Source organism: Dipodomys merriami, unplaced genomic scaffold (genome assembly GCF_024711535.1).
Source record: "Dipodomys merriami isolate MVZ:Mamm:240054 unplaced genomic scaffold, mDipMer1.0.p SCAF_143, whole genome shotgun sequence".
Lineage (NCBI taxonomy): Eukaryota > Metazoa > Chordata > Mammalia > Rodentia > Heteromyidae > Dipodomys > Dipodomys merriami.
In genome coordinates, this window is record NW_027202749.1 from 1112617 (window position 1) to 1130158 (window position 17542).

General features: G+C 54.1%; 1 protein-coding gene and 1 non-coding gene across 5 annotated transcripts in view; both read left to right on the forward strand.

Moving 5' to 3' along the window:
* Nsd2 (nuclear receptor binding SET domain protein 2) overlaps nucleotides 1-17277 on the forward strand; it is an 86841-nt gene extending 69564 nt beyond the window's left edge. For 3 of the 4 annotated variants that reach the window (XM_070021680.1, XM_070021683.1, XM_070021682.1), the window contains exons 11-22: nucleotides 14-137; nucleotides 854-1054; nucleotides 1790-1969; nucleotides 2210-2366; nucleotides 2505-2710; nucleotides 5046-5152; nucleotides 5999-6268; nucleotides 7574-7690; nucleotides 11911-12052; nucleotides 12242-12348; nucleotides 12576-12780; nucleotides 14353-17277. In XM_070021680.1, coding sequence (XP_069877781.1) covers nucleotides 14-137; nucleotides 854-1054; nucleotides 1790-1969; nucleotides 2210-2366; nucleotides 2505-2710; nucleotides 5046-5152; nucleotides 5999-6268; nucleotides 7574-7690; nucleotides 11911-12052; nucleotides 12242-12348; nucleotides 12576-12780; nucleotides 14353-14624 — 2088 coding nt within the window. In that variant the 3' untranslated portion in view covers nucleotides 14625-17277. The remainder of the gene's footprint in view (nucleotides 1-13; nucleotides 138-853; nucleotides 1055-1789; nucleotides 1970-2209; nucleotides 2367-2504; nucleotides 2711-5045; nucleotides 5153-5998; nucleotides 6269-7573; nucleotides 7691-11910; nucleotides 12053-12241; nucleotides 12349-12575; nucleotides 12781-14352) is intronic. The other variant, XM_070021684.1, reaches the window with a different exon arrangement.
* Nucleotides 11722-11845, forward strand: LOC138826557 (small Cajal body-specific RNA 23). The gene has a single exon (XR_011371747.1). It is a non-coding gene; the product is annotated as a small Cajal body-specific RNA 23 (non-coding RNA).
* Nucleotides 17278-17542: the final 265 nt, after the last annotated feature.

Consider the following 17542-nt stretch of genomic DNA (forward strand, 5'->3'; position numbering starts at 1 on the left):
CTGGTCCCTACAGCTGTGTGAGAAGACGGGCAGCCTGCTGCTGTGCGAGGGCCCGTGCTGCGGCGCCTTCCACCTCTCCTGCCTCGGCCTGCCCCGGAGACCGGAAGGGAGGTTCACCTGCCGCGAGTGTGCCTCAGGCAAGTCCTGGCTCTGGAGGCTGGGGGTCCTGCGTCGTGTGCCCCCGCCGGCTCTGCCATTACCTCTGTTTTCCTGGTGCCTGTCCAGCAAGTGTAGGCTTTACTGCTTGAGTGGCAGACTGCTTGTGGAGTCATGCCCTTGGCTCTGAGCGGCCTGGCCTGAGCCTACAGGCAGGGCTGGGACTGTAGGTGTCTGTTGGGTTCCGAGGACACCGCTCTCCTAGGAGAGTGGCATGTGTCAGCCTGCGCTCAGGCCTCCCTGCGGGCTGGGGTCCCAGTGGGAGGGTGAGCTGCACCCTCTGTGGCCTCTGCTCCTAGCTGGCTCTGCCTGCGACCACGTCAGGCCGGAGAGCCATGTGCCCGGCAGCCCCTCACCGGGTGTCCTGGCGCCTGTGCCATAGCGCCTCTTCACCACACTTAGCCGCAACTTCCAGGAGAGAAGGAAGTTTTGTGGTGCAGAGAACTCAGCCTCTGCAAGCTCCTGCAGCTCGGCCCACAGCGGTGCAGTGACTTTGCTGTGTCTCCGGTGAAGCTGATGCTCAGGCCGAGAGGTAGCCCCAAGGCTGGGATTTTCTGAACAGCACCTGGGCCGTCCCCAAGGTCGGAGACAGCAGCGGCCTCTGCGCCGCGCACGCCTCCTCCAGTCGCTCACCTCTCGTGGCAATTTAATCCTTGTTCTTTATATCTTCCTCTCCACCCCTTTAACCTTGTGTTAGGGGTTCACTCATGCTTCGTGTGTAAGGAGAGCAAGACAGAGGTGAAGCGCTGTGTTGTGACCCAGTGTGGGAAGTTTTACCACGAGGCCTGTGTAAAGCAGTACCCCCTCACCGTGTTTGAGAGCCGGGGCTTCCGGTGTCCGCTGCACAGCTGCGTGAGCTGCCATGCCTCCAACCCGTCCAACCCTCGGCCTTCAAAAGGTAGGGTGCCAGGAAGGGGGCGGGGGCTTTCTTACTGGAGTGTGGGTTCAGGAGGTGGCCTTGTTGCCAGAGGCTGTGGTCCCTTGACTGTCACTAGTAGCTCCTGTCTTTTTTTCTGCTGACGTGGCACTAGTTTTTCTGTGGTGCTGGACCTGCACTTCGTTCTCTTCTTTCCTCCTCAAATACCATCTTCAGGATATTCGATTTTTAAAGAGGGGCTCTCTTTGAGCCATCTGCTTGGATTTGCTTTGTTTGGGCTTTAAGGGCCCTTCATACGTAAGAAAAACTTTTTTTTGTTTTGCAGTCATGAGGATGGAACCCAGGGGCCCAGCCCCTGGGGAAACAGCCTTAATTAAATCAGATGAGATCCTTGCTAGGGCACTGTGTGTGTGTGTGTGTGTGTGTGCGTGCGTGCGTGCGTGTGTCTGGTGTGTGTGTCTGGTGTGTGTGTCTGGTGTGTCTGGTCTTTATGCGTCTGTGTCTGTGTGCTGTAAGTCCTGGAACTTGAACTCAGGACCTGGGCGCTGTCCCTGGGCTTTTATGCCCAAGGCTAGCTCTCTTATCTGGTCCACAGCTCCACTTCTGGTTTTCCGGTGGTTAATTAGAGATAAGAGTCTCACAGACTTTCCTGCCATGGCTGGCTTTGAACTGAGATCCTCAGCCCTCAGCCTCCCGAGTAGCTAGGATGACAGGCTTGAGCCACCAGTGCTCAGCTCAGGGTGCTTTTGCCTCCAGGTAAAATGATGCGCTGTGTCCGCTGCCCCGTTGCCTATCACGGAGGAGACGCCTGCCTGGCCGCAGGGTGCTCAGTGATTGCTTCCAACAGCATCATCTGCACTAGCCACTTCACCGCCCGGAAGGGCAAGCGGCACCACACCCATGTCAACGTGAGCTGGTGCTTCGTGTGCTCCAAAGGTGAGAGAGTGGCACGTGTCCACCGTGCTCCACATGCACCGGGCATACTCGGTGGTCTCCTCCACGGGATGGGCCGGACATCAGCAGTTGTGAGCTGTGACTGTTGGGGTCATTGCCTGGTGTTAGCTGACGGTGCTGCCGCGCCGCCAGTGTCTCAGCCAGGCGTCTGTCACTGCGGGCTGTGGACAGGGCCTGGGCCCACCTGTTGTGTCCAGCACTGACCAGCCGCTCCTTCTGCAGGGGGCAGCCTGTTGTGCTGTGAGGCCTGCCCAGCAGCCTTCCACCCTGACTGCCTGAGCATTGACATGCCCGACGGCAGCTGGTTCTGCAATGACTGCCGGGCTGGGAAGAAGCTGCACTTCCAGGACATCATTTGGGTTAAGCTTGGGAACTACAGGTAGGAGGAACGGAGCGCTGTGCGCCTGTGGCTTCTCTCTTCACCTGTGTTTGTTTCACTTTATAGTACTTAAAGTATTGAAATGATTGTCGCTCTCTCTGAAGAGTCTGTGAACCCTGTTTTTAATATTTATAATAGATGGTGGCCGGCAGAAGTTTGCCATCCCAAAAATGTTCCCCCAAATATTCAGAACATGAAGCACGAGATTGGAGAATTCCCTGTGTTTTTCTTTGGGTCTAAAGATTATTACTGGACGCATCAGGCTCGAGTGTTCCCGTACATGGAGGGGGACCGGGGCAGCCGCTACCAGGGGGTCAGAGGGATTGGAAGAGTCTTCAAAAACGGTATGGAGATTTCCCGGCGAGAGCAGAGCCCTGCTCCCCTGTGCTTTTGTTAATCTTCATTTCTGCTCTTCTGAAACATGATCTTTTCAGTTTTTTTAAAGTTGTGAGGTGGGGCTCGTTGTTAGGTCTCCACAGGTGTTGACGCTGAATTCCAGTCACTTTCCTCCACTATTACACTCTCTGCACTCTTCCCTTTGCTCGTTCCCAACAGGTGTCCTTGTTCTCATAGCTGCTGAGAGGCTATGTGGATGGCATTGGTCTTTATCACCACCCTGCCTAGACAAGCTCCTGGCTAGTCCCTCCCCACCCAGAGTCCCCCTCCCTCCCCTCCCCCTTTCCCTCACCATCCACTTGGTTGTTCCCTGTGCTGCTCTCACACACAGTCGAGTTACAGTTACTTGCCCTCCTTTTTTCCTTTCTTTTTTTACCCCATTCACTCCTCTCCTCTTCCTGAGTATCCCTAACTCGATTATAGGGAATATTAGACAAAGTGTTCTGGATTCAGAGATGTGATCTTTATAGAGAACACTGGACTAGGTAGTCTGGCTAGGCTTTTAGATCAGAAAAGAGAAACCTGGCTCTGGCCTGGAAACCTAGCTACTCAGGAGGCTCGAAGCCAACCTGGGCAGAAAATTCTGTCTCCAACCAAAATGCTCCAAAAATGCTAGACTGGAGGTGTGGCTCAAGAGGTAGAGTGCCAGGCAAGTCCAAGGTCCTAAGTCTCAAATGCTGGTACTGGCTGGCATCAAGAGAAATGAATGAAAAGGAGAGTAGGTTTCCAGGCTGATTCTTTATTCCTGTTTGCTGTATTAATTTGTAACGACTTTCATTTAGGTGCAGTGAAGTTTTGTTGTTGCTACTCTGTTGTTTTTTTTTTTACTTTTTCTTTTTCTTTTTTCTTTTTTTTTGTCGGTCGTGGGGCTTGAACTCTGGGCCTGGACGCTGTCCCTCCGCTCTTCAGCTCAAGGCGAGCACTCTTACCGCTTGAGCCACAGCGCCACTTCCGGCTTTCTGGTGGTTTATTGGAGATAAAGAATCTCGTGGACTTTTCCTGCTCGGGCTGGCTTTGAACCACAATCCTCAGATCTCAGTCTCCTGAGTAACTAGGATTACATGCGTGAGCCACTTGTGCCCGACATTGAAGTTTTTTGTTTTTTTGGGTTTTTTTTGGTCAGTCATGGGTCTTGAACTCTGGGCCCGGGTGCTGTCCCTCAGCTCTTCAGCTCAAGGCTAGCATTCTACCACTTGAGCTACAGCGCCACTTCTGGTTTTCTGGTGGTTTTTGTTGGAGATAAGAGTTTTATGGACTTTCCTGCCAGGGCTGGCTTTGAACCACGATCCTCAGATCTCAGCCTCCTGAGTAGCTTGGATGACAGGCGTGAGCCACCGGTGCCCAGCTGACGTTTTTAAGACACTGTTTCCAGCCTTAACAACAGGTGTTTCCTGTAGCTGCCTGTGTCAGGTCAGCCTGAGGCTGGTCTGGAGAGAAATCTCCCATGGTGCTGTGGCTCTCAGTGGCCACTTCACCCTCCAGCACACAGGGCGAGGACCTGGGTGCCTGTCACAGTGTCAGGTGGGCCTGTCCAGACGTGAGGTGCTCTGTCTGGCTCTGGCGTCCACAGCCAGGCCAGGCTAGAAGTCGGCAGGAAGGAGACAGCACTGGGTGTGGCCGTTGCCCAGGAGTTGGGAGTCGCTGCGGGTGGAGGGAGGAAGAAGAGGCAGGAGGGAGATGTCCCAGTGCTGGTGGGACTTGTGCCAGGAGAGCCAGTGCTGGGCCTCCGCCCGCCGACGGCGTGTGCTGTGGCAAGCGGTCAGCACGTAGAGGGTGGGAGGAGGCCTGGAGTCGGATGACAACAGGGAGTTGTCAGAAGATTCTTGAGAATCTTTAACGGGAGAGGTGGCCTAGTAAGCTAGGCGTGCGCTCCTCTGGGGAGGTGGGCTCCTGTGCCTTGCAGAGGCCCCGGCCCTGTCCCAGCTTACCTGCCAGTCTGCTCTGGCTGGCTCAGCTCAGCTGGCGCCCCTCCTCTGCAGATCTGCTTTCTGCCTTAGCATAGGGCCCCAGCTGCCCGATGGGAGCCGTCCCCGGGCCTCCTCCCTTGGACCCAGCCCGTGTGAGCTGCGCACCAGGCACTCGGGCTGCCAGTACCGGGATGTCTTGGAGCTGTTGTGTCAGAGCCATTTACCATGTTTAACACAACTACCATACCTACCAGGGTTCTGTAGCCTTCAGTTTTGTGGACACTGCGCTCAGCAGTGAATGTTAGCCTATGTCATTAAAATACAGAACTTCGAAGGTATGTGTTTTTATTTACTAAAATCTTTACTGACCTTTCAGCGCTGCAAGAAGCTGAAGCGCGTTTCCGGGAAGTCAAACTTCAGCGGGAAGCCCGGGAGACGCAGGAGAGCGAGCGCAGACCTCCCCCGTACAAGCACATTAAGGTGGTATGCCCACGCGCATGTGTGGTCTGTGCGGGTGTCTGTGCCTCCCTGTGTGTGGGAGGCTCCAGACTCTTCACGCCCAGGGTGTGGCTGTGAGCTGTGGCCCAGCGTGGACCACTGGTGACACAGGACGCCGTGGGTCAGCCGCAGGTGTGGTTACAGTGAGCACAGGAAGACTGCCGTGCGCAGTTTTGCCTTACAGTGAGATTCAGCCTGATCGCCAGAGAAGGGAAAGAATGGCTGTCTGACGCCAGGGCACTGGGCTCGGGGTAAGCCGTCCACCCAGGCCACAGGCTCAGAGACAGGCCCAGGGAAGAGGCCGACCTCGGCCAGCACAGCTGTGTGAGTGGGGACCCTGAGACGTGAGTCCTGACGGCTGCGGCTAGTGAAGCGGCCCAGGGCCCCGAGGCCAGCGGAGGATGTGGGTGGTTGGTGGGAGATTATAGTCTCATGGATTTTTCTGGCCAGGCTGACTTCAAACTGTGATGCTCAGGTCTCAGCCTTCTGAGTAGCTAGGATTACAGGTGTGAGCCACCAGTGCCTGGCTTTCCCTTTCCATCTTACACCATGCTGGCCGGCTAAACGTCAGACGTTCAGATGGGATGAGGTGGTGGAGAGGGTGCTGCCATGGGTGTTTCCCACACCAGCCCCACCTTGCAAAACTCCCAGCCGAGGCTTGCTGGGCGGGCGCGGGAGCCTTGTGTGGGTTTGGTGGGGACTGGGGGCGCGTGGCCCGTTGGGCTGCCAGCTCCTGCTAGGAGAAGGTCGGGAGGGGTGAGCAGTAGGGCTTGTATGGGAGCCCGGAAGCCCGCTCTCGTAGGCCAAGGTGGCTGGCTTTGTCTCCTGCAGGTGAATAAGCCTTATGGGAAAGCCCAGATCTACACGGCCGACATTTCTGAGATCCCCAAGTGCAACTGTAAGCCCACAGACGAGAATCCCTGCGGCTCCGACTCCGAGTGTCTGAACAGGATGCTGATGTTCGAGTGCCACCCGCAGGTGTGCCCTGCCGGGGAGCACTGCCAGAACCAGTGCTTCACCAAACGCCAGTACCCCGAGACCAAGATCATCAAGACGGACGGCAAAGGCTGGGGCCTGGTGGCCAAGAGGGACATCAGAAAGGTGTGTGCCCTGCCCTTCTCCCACTCGTAAGAAGGGAAGGCTCTGGGCCGCTTAGATCCGCCTGTCTGCTGTTTCTTGCACTTGTGTAAGAATGGTATTTTAAAATTGTTTCTTAGACTGAATTATTGTAATTGAATATGGCAGATTGTTAAATAAGTGATATCAGTTAATGCTCATAAACCTTTTTTTTTCCCCCTGGAGCTTGAACTCAGGCCTGGGCACTGTGCCTGGTCTTCTTTTGCTCAAGGCTAGCACTCTGCCACTTGAGCCACAGCACCACTTCTGGCTTTTTCTGTGTATGTGGTACTGAGGAACCGAACCCAGGGCTTCTTGAGTGCTAGACAAGCACTCTACCACTAAGCTACCTTCTCAGTCTTCATCATAAACCCTTTTGAAGCATGCCTTACAGTGTTTGCTCTTGTGAAGTGGTGTGCGTAGTGACTGCTTTCCTGCAAATGGCAGTCAGGGGCTCAGGGGCTTCTGAGTTGGCCAGAGCAGCTCTAGGATGGGGTCATTAGCAACACTAAACTACTTTTTTTTGCGGAGGGAGGGGGGGGGACAGTAAGGGGGTTTGAACTCGGCCTAAGCACTGTCCCTGAGCTTTTTTTTTCTCAAGGCTGGTATTGTACCATTTAAACCACAGCTCCATTTCCAGCTTTTTGGTGGTTCATTGAAGATAAGAGTCTCCTGGACTTTGTTGCTGGGCTGGCTTCAAACGGCGATCCTTAGATCATAGCCTCCTGAGTAGCTAGGATTAGAGGTGTGAGCCACTGGCGCCTGGCTTAGACTGCTGACATTTCACCTTGGTCCCCAGTTAAATTTACGAGTACATCCTGTATGCAGAGATAATGAAGGACTGGTCTTGGCACAGCCTGGCCAGGGGAGGTGGTTTCAGTCCAAGGCCCCCGATAGGGGTGTTCCAGCACAAAGGTAGCATTGCCAGCGTGCCCGTCTCAGCCATGGCACCCGCTACCCAGAGCCTTCCCCACAAGCCTCGACCCAGACTATCCCTGCTGACCCCAAAGCTCCCTTTCCAGAGATCCCCTGTAAAGGTCCTCCCCAGCAGACTGCCTCCTGACACATGACTCCATGTACATGTGGCTCTCAGATGTGCCCAAGAGACAGGACTGTAGCAACAGGCCCCTGGGATATTCCAGGCTATGGACTACGTGGAGTCACTCTGGTTGGTAAGGACTTTGTAGGCCCCACACCTGAGAGATTGTGGTGGGTGCCATGTCCTAGAGCCTGATATTGAGAACTGGCCCTCCTGACCTGTGTCTTCCTCACGGTCTTTCTGATCGACAGGGAGAGTTTGTTAACGAGTATGTCGGTGAGCTTATTGACGAGGAGGAATGCATGGCGAGGATCAAGTACGCACATGAGAATGACATCACGCACTTCTACATGCTCACCATAGACAAGGTAACGTCTGCACGACCCTGCACTGTGCTGATATTCTTAGCTCCTGTCTTTTTCTCAAGCATCTGAGCGTAGGTGTCTTTTGTTGTCACCTGCCTTTGAGCAGAGACCATCGTGAGTGCTCTGTACGCCCCTCAAAGTGCAAGCTGTCACTGAGGTCACCAGGGAGAAATGAGAAGTTGAGAAGTGTGCATGTCGAAACATTTCACACACTTTTTTTTTTTTTTTTTTTGCTTGGTCGTGGGGCTTGAACTCTGGGCCTGGGCACTGTCCCTCAGCTCTTCAGCTCAAGGCAAGCACTCTACCGCTTGAGCCACAGCACCACTTCCGGTTTTCTAGTGGTTTATTGGAGATAAGAGTCTCATGGAATTTCCTGTCCAGGCTGGCTTTGAACCACAATCCTCAGATCTTAACCTCCTCAGTAGCTAGGATTACAGGTGTGAGCCACCGGTGCCCGGCTACATTTCACACTTTCTTAGCTATGTGGTAGAGTTGTCTGGAGCCTAGGTTTTTTTCTTCTATCTATTCATACTTGTAGGCAGGCTCTCTACCACCCACACCATGCCCCATTCCCCTTTTTTATTCTTATTTTTCATATTGGGTCTCACATGTTTACCTGGGGTCAGCTGCCTGTGTATGTTAAGAAATGTGAAGCCACAGTCAGGTGCAGTGGCTCAAGCTTGTAATCCTAGCTGCTTTGGAGGGAGAGGATCAGACCATCACATGATTGAAGGCCAGTCCGGGCAAAAAGGATGTTCAAGACACTCACACATGGCGGCCCACGCCTGTTAGTTACCCCAGGTACAGAGCAAGACAGTGTCCGGTCCCAGTGAGCCAGGGAGGCACAAGCAGGAGGGTCACAGGTCACCCAGGACATGAACAAGAGTCTATTTTGACAATAACCCAACGCAAAGGCGCGTGGCTCAGGTGATAGAATGCCTCTCAGCACACACTAAGCTCTGAGTCCCAGCAGCACCTAGAACAGAACAGAATGGAACAACAAAAGCCAAGTCAGCCTAACCTGGGGTTCGCCTTGTTTAAAACACTAACTGGGTTGTTCAGTGACATAGTGATTTGCCTGGCTATCTGAGTGAAGCAGAAATAAAGCCCAGGGGATGTAAGAGGTGTTAAAGAACATACAGGTCATATAAAAACAGAACAAAGGGGCTGGGAAGGTGGCTCAGTGGTAGCGTGCTGGCCTTGAGCTGAAGAGCTGAGGGACAGCGCCCAGGCCCAGAGTTCAGGCCCCACAGCTAGCAAAAAAACAAGAACAAAGGTAAAAATTAGCCCTCCCTAGGTCCCCCCTGTTTACAACCCCTCCCCCAAAAGGCCCCCCTGTTTACAACCCCTCCCCCAAAAGGCCCCCCTGTTTACAACCCCTCCCCCAAAAGGCCCCCCTGTTTACAACCCCTCCCCCAAAAGGCCCCCTGGCACACACAGGCCCCAGAGGCTGTTGTGGAGACGGCACGCTGGCTGGCGGTGAACCAGGTGAGGTTCTGGGGCGCAGGCCACTTCCAGGGGAGGCGCACGCTCCGCCCCACCACCTCCAGCCCCACTTCTTTGGCAGCTGCTCATAAGGAGGAATGCTAGAGAGTGACCTGCTTACCCCAAGAACAGCACAGGCTCAGGAGAGAGTAGAAGACGACCTTAGGTTCACACTTCAGAGACAGCCCACAAGAACAGTGAACAGAGCAGCCGAAAATAATAAACAGACCAGGAAAAGACAGTAACAAAACTGCAGACCCTTAGCTGGGCATTGGTGGCTCACGCCTGTAATCCTAGCTAATCAGGAGGCTGAGATACGAGGATTGAGGTTCAAAGCCAGCCCGGGCAGAAAAGTTCATAAGACTCTTACCTGCAGTAAACCACCGAAAACCAGAAGTGGTCTGTGGCTCAAGCAGTGGAGCGCCTACCTTCAGCTGAGGAGCGCAGGAACAGTGCCCAGGCCCAGAGTTCAAGCCCCACAACCACCACCAACAACAACAAAACCCTGCAGACCCAGGGAAGGGAGGGTAATTGATTTCTAGAGCTGCCGTGTTGTCATGTCCATTTCCCACCAAAAGATCATTAATCCTAGAAAGAAACAGGAAACTATTCAGGAATACAATAAACCAACAGAAGCTGCTGTCTAAAACAGACCTGGTGTCAGATCTCTAGCCAGATGCTCAAAGACAGCCAAGTGTGGGGCTCACAGCTGTCACCTCTGCTACTTGGGAGGGAGAGATTGGAAAAATAAGTTCAGGACCGGCCTGGGCATAAAAAGTTGATTCCATCTCAACAAACAAGCCAGGGTGAGGGGGCGGGGAGTGGGGGGAAGGGTGCATGTCTGCAATCACAGCTGAAGCAAGACTATCTAAAGATGAAGCAGAGGAGCCTGCATGCGGCTCAAGTCAGAGATCCCGAGTTCAAAATCCCAGCACCACCAAAAAATAAGAGAACGATGCGCTAGACAGTAAATAAAAGCATGTGCAACAGTCAAAAGCTAACAGGGATTCGTAACTTTGATCTTTTTGTTTTCTATTAACTTCAGATAATGTAAAACACTTTTTGACTATAAAACCTAGTATTACTGCAATTTTGTAACTCCACATTTTTGTTTTCTACATCATTTAGGTGGTTAATGCATTTTAAGATGGGTTTACACTTTGGGGTACACATAGGGAGTAATTTGTGGTATAGCACAAGTGGTAGGAAAGTACCAGCAGTCTGTGTCATGAAGTCACGGAGTGTCTTCCACCTGTCAGAACGAAGAAGGCCTGGAGTGGGGCACAAGGCCCCGGGTTTAATCCCCAACTGCAATCCCCACACTGTTTAAACTCATAGGGTTTTGTGCTTGCTAGGTAGGTGCCATGCCATTGGAGCCAGGTGCCTGCCCCGTTTTGTTGTTATTGTGGTCATGGGGCTTGAACTCGGGGCCTGGGCGCTGTCCTTCAGCTCTTCACCTCAAGGCCAGCACGCTACCGCTTGAGCCACAGCGCCACTTCCAGTTTTCTGGGGGTTTATTGGAGATAGGAGTCTCACGGACTTTCCTGCCCGGGCTGGCTTTGAACTGCGATCCCCGGAACTCAGCCTCCTGAGTGGCTAGGATGATAGGCGGGAGCCGCCGGCGCCCGGCCCTTTCTGTTTTAGTTTATTTTCAGGTGCAACCTTGCTTTTACGGAACAGTGGTCCTCCCGTCTCTGCCTCCCCGTAAGTGGGATTACCCGTGCACCCATTACGCCTGACCTAGTTTTTCGTGGTTCCGGAGGTCTCACAGCGTTGCCCAGGCAGGACTCAAACGCCAGGGCTCACCCAGTTGTTCCACCCCAGTCTCCTGGCTAGCCGGATGACCGACAGTGCATCATACCAAGCCTTGCTTTCTTTTTCAGGGTAGATTGTGGCAGGTCTCCTAGGAGGTATGCAGGGCCGGTGCCTATAGCGGGTGGCGTGTGCATAGCCTTCCTGCCGTGGCTTTCGGGCCCAGTGCTGGGCACCCACAACACACCACTTGTGAGGGTCTGGGTGCCCGCACTCAGAGTCTGCCTTGCTCATGCCTGACACCCCGGTGACGCGTTGTGCATGAGGCGTCTTCCCCGTCTGCCCACCGCCTTCTGGACAGGATGCGGCTCCCCGGCCCGGCCACCACAGGCGGGCGTCACTTCCTCTTCATGCTTGGCTTTCGGTGTTGGCTCCGGCCACCATGTGCCTGTATTTGACTTTTTTTTTTAACACCATTTCCTTCAGCCAGTTCATCTTTCCATCTCGGCAGTGTTGTGGTCCGTGTGACGGAAGTGACGTCAGAGCCCATTAGCATCTCAGTTTGCACTTCTGCCACACGTGGAGGATAGGAACGTCCTCCCTGTGTCCCCTGCCTGCCTCACCTTGCCCTCAGCAACTAGTTTGGTCTGCCTGTGCAGCCTCCAGCTTCCCGCAACACCCATTCCTGGGTTATGCCCTGTGCCTGGCTCACTGTTTTTGCATTTGGGATGCAAATGGTGTGGGATCCCAGCTCACGCTTGTTTTGGGGGGCACTGATGGTGTGGGGTGCTGGCTCACTGCTCACCAGGGCCTGATCCTCTCCATGTGGTGTTGACCTGCTCTCCTTGGGCAAGAGAATCAGGACTGGCTTGGGGTGTCCTGCCTGAGCAGACGTGGGTGCCCTGGGTTTTCAGTACAGTGACATGTGGGGCAGAGGTCCCGGAAGGGTGCTGGGTCTGCGAACTTCATTTGACTTTCCCCTGCAGGATCGCATCATCGATGCTGGCCCCAAGGGGAACTATTCTCGATTCATGAACCACAGCTGCCAGCCCAACTGTGAGACCCTCAAGTGGACTGTGAACGGGGACACGCGCGTGGGCCTGTTTGCTGTGTGCGACATTCCCGCAGGTACAGTCCCGGAGCGCCGGGGCTCCGGCACAGCATGGGCAGGGCTGCGGGCACGCTGCGGGCTCGGGGCGGCGGGTGGCACGTGATGCGGACGTGAATCCAGGGACATCTATCTCCGCCTGGAGACAGACGTGAGCCAGCGAGCCTCGAGGAGCAGAGTTCCCAGCGTGGTGCCGTCTTCTCTTCCAGGGACAGAGCTGACTTTTAATTACAATCTTGACTGTTTGGGCAATGAAAAGACGGTCTGCCGGTGTGGAGCCTCCAACTGTAGTGGGTTCCTGGGGGACAGACCAAAGGTAGGGCCATGGCACCGTTCTCTGTGCACCCCACATTCACAGCCCCGCACCTGCCGCTCGCCAGCAGTGTCCTCCCGGGGGACTGCTGCTGCAGTGGGGGGCGGGGCGCTGGGGGGCCTCTGGGGGGCTGGGGCCCGGGGGGCGCTGAAGGCAGCAGCTGCCGCTTTCCTTAGACCTCTGGCTCCAAGTTTGTGTTTTATTGAACTGCACCTAATTCTTAACTTTAGACATCAGCGCCGCTCTCTTCAGAGGAAAAGGGCAAAAAGGCCAAGAAGAAAAGCAGGAGGCGCAGAGCCAAGGGGGAAGGGAAGAGGCGGTCTGAGGACGAGTGCTTCCGCTGTGGCGACGGGGGCCAGCTGGTGCTGTGTGACCGCAAGTCCTGCACCAAGGCCTACCACCTGTCCTGCTTGGGCCTGGGCAAGCGGCCCTTCGGTAGGTGCTGAGGCCGGAGCCCTGCCTGGCTGCCCCTCCTGCGGGGCCTGTGCGGGTTGGACCCTGTCTGAGAGTTGGGGTGGTCGGTGTTTCTAGCTGAGGAAGCCTGCTGGGAGCCCAGGCCTGGCCGGCAAGCCACTCCTGAAAAGGGCACTCGCAGGGCAGTCTGCGCACACTCGGGACGGGTGGGCGGAGTCGGGTGTGGCGCAGACTGCTCACACATCCAAACGGTCCCTGAGGCTTTGTCCAGGCTGAGTGGGTGCTGTCCCCAGAGATGAGGTCAGGTCAGGGTGCGGTGTGTAACAGAGAAGCGGATGGCAGGAGTCGGCTCTGTTGTTGTCAGCCCTACATAGTTCAGAGATAACACCCTCAGGGTGAAAAGTCACAATTTCAGAAGAAGTATTACACAGATATATATATTATATATACATACATACACACACACACATATATATATATATATATATAAACTACATAGACACGATAGATAGATAGATAGATAGATAGATAGATAGATAGATAGATAGTGTGTGTGTCTTTTTTTTATCACTTCTTGTTTTGGGGGGATGAGTGAGGAACTCATAATTTTTCTTCTTCACCAAACACTGGGGTTCACACTTGTAATCTTAACTGCTCAGCAGCTGATATCTAAGAATCTTCAAACCAGAGTAGCTAAACTGATCTCAGAGATGCATCTTTAACCAGCAAAACACCAGAAGAGAGGCATAGCTCAAGTAGCAGAATTGAGTGGAAATATCAGAAGAGGCCTGAGTTTAAATTGCACGCACGCACACACGCAAATGTGTGACCACACAGCCCTCGAGCACCAATCATTAGCTTTTCTTTGGCAGTTGAATGAAAAATGGTGTCTTGTGTTAATTGGTGTTGATTGGAGCCAAAAATCCTTTTCACCTAGGCATGTTGGTGGACCTGTGTCTCAGCTGTCCAGGAGGTCGAGGCAGCAAGAGTACAAGCTCAGGACAATTTAGGCTACATAGAAAGTTCACCCTTTAAGCTGGGCATCAGTAGTTCAAGACTGTAATCCTAGCTACGGAGGAGACTGAGAGGTTAGGGTCTGTTGAAAGCCAGCCAGGGCAGGAGAGGTGGAAACCCTAATCTCCAACTAACCACCAGAAAGTGAGAAGTGGAACAGCGGCTCAAGTGGTAGAGTGCTGGCCTTGAGCATAAAAGTTCAGGGACAGGGGGCTGGGAAGGTGGCTCAGTGGTAAAGCGCTTGCCTTGCATGCATGAGGCCCTGGGTTCAATTCCTCAGCACCACATAGCAGAAAAAGCTGGAAGTGGCACTGTGGCTCAAGTGGTAGAGCACTAGCCTTGAGCTGAAGAGCTGAGGGACAGCGCCCAGGCCCAGAGTTCAAACCCCAGGCCCAGCACATTCACACACAGAAAGTTCATCTTTCCTAAGAAGCCAAAGGGCTGTGGTGTAACTCAGTAGAGGAGCATGCTCGAGAGCGGGGCGCCATCCTCCGCACCCGTGCTGCCCGCCCGCATTCCCTCTCAGGTGCTGAGGCCGCACCTGTCCCTCCCGCGTGCTGATGGTGCGTTTCCTTGCAGGAAAGTGGGAATGTCCCTGGCACCACTGTGACGTGTGTGGCAAACCCTCTACCTCCTTCTGCCACCTGTGCCCCAACTCCTTCTGTAAGGAGCATCATGACGGGACGGCTTTCCGGGCCACCCAGGACGGGCAGTCCTACTGCTGTGAGCATGACTTGGGGGCAGAGTCGGTGAGAAGTGCCAAGACTGAGAAACCCTTCCCAGAACCCGTGAAGTCCAAGGGGAAGAGGAGGAGGAGGAGGTGTTGGCGGAGGGTCACAGAAGGCAAATAGCGCCAGGTGGCGGCGTGGTCAGATCAGGGGCAGTGTGGGTCGGCCAGTCCTGCCTGGAGGGGAGAGGAGTGTGGCCCTGGCCGGCCCGACCACCTGGCTCGGCTCATAGAGCTGTGGCCTGCCCAGGCCTCCGAGGGAGGGAGTGCCTCCACCACTGAGCCATCCCGCAGCCATGCTGCGTCTGCACTGATGCCCGCTGAGCCGCGCCCCCGCTCAGCCCCCTGGGACAAAAGGCCTTACAGCACAGCATTACCGCTGTGCTCGCATCTCCAGGATGTCCAGCCTCCCTCCCCCGCTCCGATTCTTAGGTTGCAGTTGAAGACAAATGGGCATGTGAACACGTGTATCTCACTGAAATGTGTAGGATAGATCTTCTAAAAGCCACTTAGCCTCTGTCCTGACGTTGTTTGGCTGCTGCCCCAGCGCTGCCTCAGCCCGGGATCCCGCCCCGGGACACCTGGCAAACCAGATTCCACAGCATTCCTTTGCGGTTTTGAACGAATGTGAATTTTTCCTCAAGATGCGTCTTTTCCAGGCCTGTGAGAGGCTGGCCCCGAGTGCGGGAGCAGGCTGCAGCCTTTCCTCCTGTCCCTTGACCTAAAAGCCACGTTGAGCCGTCGGCTAGCCCCGACCTGGCCTTCCCAGGCCTGTCCTCTCAACTCTCCAGTTCCTACCAGAATTTGGAAAAAAAGCATTTTTTTTTTTTTTCATTTGACTTTACCAGGTTTTGGCTGTCCTTCTCAATGTTTCATAAATCCCCAGGAAAGCACACTTGCTGGTGTGTTCACATGGGCTGTGCAGGGGGCAGTGCCCAGGCTGAGACCACAGGGCCACGAGGATGCGGGTGCAGCCCCGCGGGCCTTCCCCCGCGGCGTCCGCCGCTGTCTGCAGTGCGAAGCCCAGCACCAGCCAGCTCAGAGGCCAGGTCTGGGAACTGTTTGTCCGTGAGTTGTCAACTATTTCTAATTGAAAGGCCCACCCACCCCAAAGAGATCCAAGAAGTACCAAGTAGTCATTAGAAGAGATTCCGATCTTCTAGGGCTCTTCTGTCTGACCCTCGGTGCTCAGATGCTCACAACAGCGAGGGAGGGGGAGGGGAGGCACAGGCCGCAGGTCTGCTGTCAGAGCGTAGGTGGCAGAAAAGCTCAGCAGTGTTTTTGGATACCAGGTCTCCTGACACGGCTCCCTGCTGCCCTCCCGTCTTGTGCAAATGCACTCTGCCTTTGGACCAGGACTGACCCCTCGTGTCAGAGGAGGACCTGCAGGCCCAGGCCTCCGCTAGCACTCACCACGAGCCCACTAACTGGTCATTGTCCCTTCGCCAGGCACAGTGCCTCACAAACATAACCATACAAAGGCCCAAAAGAAAAAGTACCTTCCCCAGCCTTCCCACCTCCGGAGTTCCGCGGGCCTGCGCTTGGCCTGTCCAGAGCAGCTGCGAGATGGCTTGCTGTTTAGACCCACCTCTGCTGAGCATTCTCAGAGAACACTGACTGGTTCATACACGTCTACGCCTCACGCCACTGAACCTGGAAGGCAGGCCACTGTCACCCGTCCAAAAGGGCCTTTCCCACACATAGTGTGGCGTCCGTGTCAGACACCAGGATTGGCTCTACAGTGCACTTTGGGGAGCAGATTAACTTATTTTTGTATCTGACTGTGGTAAAATCTTATAATTGAGTCATTTTGCTATTCCAAATTATTTTATCTTCCTGAGATACTGCAAACATTTTTTTTTTCCTTTGCAAGTCCTATTATTGAGCAAATAACACTAACTTTAAGAACTTAGATCAGTTCCTAAGTCCAAGAAAAACAAGGCCTTTCCTGTGGGGAGGACCAGCTTGTGGCCACACCCGGCCATGGGTGAGGCCAGTGTTCTGAGGGAGACGAGTTGTGAGGATTTGATGATTTTGACCATCCAATTCCATGCTTTGTCACTAATGTGAAGCAAAACAAAACTGCCCAATGCCTCCACCTCCCTCCTCTCCCCCCCCCCCCCCCGCCATGGGCCTGTACCTGTCCACAGGGATGGGACCAAGTGGTCAGTTGTAAATGTGGTCACTTATGGGATGAAAGGGGTTAAGGGCCTAGGCTCCCACCCTTCCCAGCGTTGCTGCCCAGGGCTTCCTGGCACACTCAGGTTAGCGCTTCCAATGCCCTCAAAGTATTTATCTTGACATCCGAAGCACGACATGTGAAGTGCCCATCTTCCAGAACTACCTTATTTTCAAGAATGAAAGATAAGCCTGTTTGAATTAAAATTAACACAACTGTCAGTTGCCAAATATCTCCGTTGGTGAGAAGTGTAGTTGACTGTTTTAGTAGCGTAAGAGCTGTGTCCGTGGGCATCCGTCTCACCACACCGTTGAGCTGTGGAATGCCCTGTCAAATTAAATTTACATTTAAACGTGCCTGTCAGTGTCTAAACGTCATACGCCCCGAGGTCAGGCTCCTCTTAGGAATGCTGGGTGCTATCGCCACGTTTGATGTTAGACTTTAAAACTTGAAGTTCATTCTTTTGGGGGGAGGGGGGGATATGCTAAAGTATAGAGTTGAGAGTTACCAGTTGGGGAAAATAGCATTTAAAGTGGAAAGTTGTGTTTGGAAAACTGTGTATGAGTATTTTTTTATTAAAAAAAAAACTTTAAAGGCCTTTTTTTAACCTTTCTATATGGGATTGTCTTGACCTCCCCCACCTCCGAGGTGTGAATTCCAAGAGCACTTCCACCCCTCAGCCGCTGGCCAGAAAAGCCAGCAAAATCTTGGCAATTATTGAGTGCTGGGCAGCAAGAGTTCTCGTTTAAAGAAATGCTTATGCTTTCCTTCCAAGTGGAGTCAAGCAAAGGGAAAGCGGTCTAGCTCCCCGCTCAGCCCCGGGGCCTTCGCAGCCACAAGCCCACCCCAAGTCCAACCCCACC